Here is a 5,251-nt window from a genome sequence, read left to right as displayed (position 1 = left end):
ACAGAGTCAGCCTATTGCCTCCAATAATCTGGGTCCTCATTTTACCAACCTCGGAAGGATGGAAGGCCGAATCATTTTCGCTCCCTTTGGAGTTCTCCCTTTGGTATACCACCCTCAGATATCCTAGTTACAGGGACTCCTAAACCATTCGTTTCATACCCGTTGGAAGTAACGGCCCAGGAAAAAGTGACCTATGACCGCTGTTCACACTTGTGACCTTTGCAGCATCCCCGTGGTCACATGATCAAAATCTGGATGCTTAGCAACTGACTCATATTTATGACAATTGCAGGCTTCCAGATCAAATGATATTTATGAGCAAAATCAATGGGAAAGCTAGATTCACTTAACAACCATGTTACTAACTTAACAACTGAAGTGATCCACTTAACAGCTGTAGCAAAAAAGGTCATAAAATGTGGCAAAATTCCCTTAACTTAGCAACTGAAATTTGGGGCCATCTATACGATTATCTATCAATGATTATCTATCATCTCTATCTCTATATATTATCTATCATCTATCTATCTAATCTATCTATCTACCTACCATCTATCAATCATTATCTATCATCTCTCTCTATATTATCTATCATCATTTTTCTATCCATTATCTATCATCTCTATATATTATCTATCATCTGTCAATCATTATCTATCATCTCTATATTATCTATCTATCATTTTTCTATCAATTATTATCTATCAACCTATCAACCATCTATCAATAATTATCTACCATCTCTATCTCTATATATTATCTATCATCTATCTACCTACCAACCAACCATCTATCAATCATTATCTATAACTTTATATATTATGTATCTATCATCTCTCTATATATTATCTATCATCTATCATTTTTCTATCTATCAATCATTATCTATCAATCTATCTACCATCTATCATTATCTATCAGCTCTATCTCTATATTATCTATCATCTATTCTAAATTCTAAATACCTACCTACCATCTATCAATCATTATAACTCTATCTCTATATATTATCTATCATCTATCAGTCATTATCATCTATCAATCTATCAACCATCTATCAATAATTATCTATCATCTCTATATATTATCTATCATCTATCATTTTTCTGTCTATCAATCATTATCATCAATCTATCAACCATCTATCAATAATTATCATCTACATATTATCATCTATCATTTTTCTATCTATCATCTATTAATCATTATCATCTATCAATCTACCATCTACCAAACATTATCTATCATCTTTATCTCTATGTATTATCTATCATCTATCTATAATTTTTCTATCTATCATCTCTCTCTCCTCTCTCTCTCAATTGTGGTCTAACCCGAGGACTACCTGTATTAACCAGGTTTATCCCTGTTTAGCATCCTTCCCAAAAAACACAAAACATTGCAGGAGGCGAGCATATCAACAGTGCTTTAAACATCCATCCAAAATGGCAAACTCCACGCAAACCTAAACCATGTTACAAACGCACATTCCAATTTTAAATTTTATTTTATTGTTTTTTTTTACTTCAGTCGATAGGAGCTTCTCTAAAGCAAAAAAAAAAAAAAAATCAATATAAAATTGAGTGTGTATCTAATACCACGCGTCTCTCGAAGCCGTTAAACAGGAATTCATTCCAACTATAAAACTTTTTTATCAGCTACAAAAATCACGTGACCATATCAAAAACGGTGTCTTTTATCAAGTCCAAATTACAATAATAATAATAAAAATAATAATAATACAAAGGCTGTGTGTGTTTGGAAACAGTAATGAAATATTTTGCACTAGGAGATCAGTCTTTAAAGTTTTCTGTCCTTGGTCAAAGCTGATGCGTCATCATCCCAACCCGCCCTCCCCCCCAAAAACCTGGAAAACCCTTCCCACATTCAAACAACCCTGAGTATATAGTGCAATATAGTACAAAAGGTCAAATTCATCAGAGTCACAGGAAAAAAAGGAGGGGAAAAAAAAAAAAAGCAACAATCCAGGTTTTATTGCAGTTGGGCAAACCAAGTTCTTTGGAAGGAAAAGGAAAAAAAAAAAAGGAAGAAAATTAACAGTGCTTCCTTAAGAAAAGTGAGGTAGCCCAACGGGAAAGAAAGCGAAAGTCCAAAAGAGACTTTCAGAAAAATTTGCATCTTTTCTTCTTTTTCCACCCCTCCATCCAGACGACCCCCAATCCCAGGTTTTTTTTATCTCGAAGCAAACCACGAAGGAGACCAGCCCATCTTGGCCCCCCTTTTTTTTTTTTAAAGTGCAGTGTATTTAAAATAATAACAATTCTTTTTTTAAAAAAAGGACCAGTCCAAAACAGGACTTGCAAAAAACAGGCGGCTGGACGCGTGTCTCCTAAGGTCGTCTGAATGGGGTGTCTCTCTCTTTTTCTCTCTTTCTTTTTCTCTTTCTCTCTCTTTCTTCCCCGGGCAAGAAGAAGAAGGGGACTAAGCCGATCCTCAGCAGCAAGTCGATCCCGGGATCCGGCGCAACCTCACCACGGGTTCCAAGTTGACCCGCAAGAGGCGTTGGGCTCGACGCCGGGCCGCTTCCAAGTTGCGCTTCTTCCAGATGTCGCCGCGCACTTTCACCGGAGGAGGGTAGAGGATCGCAAGAGGCTCGGGAAGCGCCTCCGGGAGCCGTCGGGGCGGCTCTGACCGCTCGTCGCAAGCCCGGAGCTCGGGAGGCGCCCCGTCCACTTTGCGCTTCTTGGCCGCTCGCTTGGCGCTTCCACCGCCTCCTCCTCCTCCTCGGCGGCTCTTGGCGTCGGTCGGCGGGCGCTTCCCCTTGTTGTTGGCGGCGGTGGCTGCCGCTGCTGCAGGGGCGGCTCCTCCTCTCCTGCCGCCGCTTCTGCTGCTGCTGCTGCCAGCCCGGCCTTCCTGGGCTCCCCAACCCCGGGGCAGGTCCGGCACGACGGCCCTGCAAGAGGCGTAACCGTAGACGTCCTTGCTCCGGAGGATGACCGGCGAGAACTCGTGCTTGAGGCTGCAGAGGAAGTCCCAGAGCTCGGCGTCGGAGCTCATGAAGGCCGTCGAGCGGGGCACCAGCTGCTTCAAGGCGTCGCCCAGCGCTTTGGTGCCGTTGCAGAAAAGGCTCTGGGAGCGCGAGTGGACCACTTTCTCCGACGGCGCCGGGCGGGAGGCGGGGGCGGCCGGGATGGGAGCCAAGCCTGCCGCCTTACCGTCTCCTCCTCCTCCTCCTCCTTCTTCTTCGGCCGCGGGCTTCATCCTCGCTCTAGCGCCACGACGGCGGCGGCCGCTGGTGCTGCTGGCTCGCGTCCTCTCCAGCGCCGCCACCGGCCGCCCAGCAGCTCCAGCGATATCAGCTCTTCTTTCTCCTCCTCCTCCTCCTCTTTTTTCTCCTCCTCCTCCTCCTCCTCTACTTCTTCCTCCTTCTCTACTTCCTCCTCCCCCTCCTTTTTTCTTTCTCCTCCTCCTCTTTTTTTCTCCTCCCCTTCTTCTCCTTTCTCCTCCTCCTCCTCTTTTTTCTCCTTTCTCCTCCTCCTCCTTCTCTACTTCTTTCCCCTCCTCCTCTTCTTCTTCCTCCTCCTCCTCTTTTTTCTCCTTTCTCCTCCTCTTCTTCCTCCTTCTCTACTTCTTCCTTTTTTCTCCTTCCTCCTCTTTTTTCTCCACCTCCTCTTTCTCTTCCTCCTCTTCTCCTTTCTTCTCCTCCTCTTCCTCTTTTTTCTCTTTTTCTCCTCCTCCTCCTCTACTTCTTCCTCCTCCTCCTTTTTTATCCTTTCTCCTCCTCCTCTTCTCCTTTCTCCTCCTCCTCTTCTCCTTCCTCCTCTTTTTTCTCTTTTTCTCCTCCTCCTCTACTTCTTCCTCCTCCTCCTTTTTTATCCTTTCTCCTCCTCCCCTTTCTTCTCTTCTTCTCCTTCCTCCTCTTTTTTCTCCTCCTCCTCCTCTTTTTTCTCCTTTCTCCTCTTCTTCCTCCTCCTCCTCTTCTTCTTCTTCCTCCTCTTCTTCTTCTTCCTCACTTGCTTTTTCCTCTTTCGCTTTCTCTGGCCAGGCGCTGCAACTTCTCTTGCGCTGCCAACAGGGCGGGGTGGGGTGGGTGGGGGGGAAACGGCTGGGACGATCGGGGCACACAAGCACACACAACTTTCCCCCCTCAACACACACACACACACCTCCTCCCCCCCGGGACGGCCGGCACAAAATGGAGCTCCTTTTTAAAGCCCCCCTAGTTATGTGGGTGGGGGGAGGTTGCTAAAAATCTCACTGCCTCTCCAAAGTCTTGGCTGGAGTGGATTGGTTGGTTTGAATTGCGTCACGATCAAGAAGCCCCGCCCCTGGAGTAGCAGAACCCCCTCGGAAACTCCGAGGAGTAAGGTTTGCTTGCTGTTAGAAGTGGCCTTGTTTCCTCAGCCTACCTTCTTCCCTCTCCAAAGGAAGCCACCAGAAGGGGAATGTGGGGTTATGGAATGGCTTTTTCCTCTTGGGTTTTATTATTTATTTATTTATTTATTTATTTGTTTATTTATTTATTTATTTATTTATTCAATTTATATACCGCCCTTCTCGCCAAACTTAAAACACATATAGTACAAAAGTTAAGAAAAAAACTAAAATAAATTAAATCTTCGGCATTTCCAATTTAAAATCCCAGATCTGCAAAATCGAAAAGTTCCCAATTTAAAACCCAGAATCAATAAAATCGAAAATTTAAAAACCCCATTAAAACCATTTAAGCTGGGTCAGCTTGTTGGAATAAATAAGTCTTCAGGGCCTTTCGGAAAGCGCGGAGGTCCGGGTTATCACAATGTTGGGGAGATCTGGTTGGGGAACCAATAAGGCTCTTCTTTCCCGGTTTATAATCCAATCCACAGTTCCTAGGACGTTGGAAAGATTTGCTTTGAAGTCAACCTGGAGGTTTTATGCTCATTCTACTCCAGAGTCTCCAAACTTGGCAACTTTTAAGACTTGTGGACTTCAACTCCCAGAATTCCCCAGCTAGGTCTCAAAACGTGGAACTTTTAAGACTTATTAATTTCAACTCCCAGAATTCCCCAGCTAGTCTCCAAACTTGACTACCTTAAGACTTGTGGACTTCAACTCCCAGAATTCCCCAGCTAGGTTTCCAAACTTGGAACTTTTTAAGACTTGTGGACTTCAACTCCCAGAATTCCCCAGCTAGGTCTCCAAACTTGGCAACTTTTAAGACTTGTGGGCTTCAACTCCCAGAATTCCCCAGCTAGGTCTCCAAACTTAGCTACTTTAAGACTTGTGGACTTCCAGATCTTAAGGGAGTTCT

The 5,251-nt window shown here is 44.2% G+C and overlaps 1 protein-coding gene across 1 annotated transcript; it reads right to left on the bottom strand.

Annotated features, from left to right (window-relative positions):
- Positions 1–1,162: 1,162 nt before the first annotated feature.
- On the bottom strand, positions 1,163–4,138 carry CCDC71L (coiled-coil domain containing 71 like). Its single transcript, XM_070947629.1, has one exon. The coding sequence runs from the start codon at positions 3,220–3,222 to the stop codon at positions 2,455–2,457; it is 768 nt and encodes a 255-aa protein (XP_070803730.1). The 5' UTR covers positions 3,223–4,138; the 3' UTR covers positions 1,163–2,454.
- Positions 4,139–5,251: the final 1,113 nt, after the last annotated feature.

Source organism: Pituophis catenifer, unplaced genomic scaffold (genome assembly GCF_029215685.1).
Source record: "Pituophis catenifer annectens isolate HBS135680 unplaced genomic scaffold, rPitCat1.0.hap2 SCAF_7, whole genome shotgun sequence".
In the NCBI taxonomy this organism is placed as follows: domain Eukaryota; kingdom Metazoa; phylum Chordata; class Lepidosauria; order Squamata; family Colubridae; genus Pituophis; species Pituophis catenifer.
Note: the sequence above shows the minus strand (reverse complement) of the source record. Positions and strands in the feature narration are given on the sequence as shown.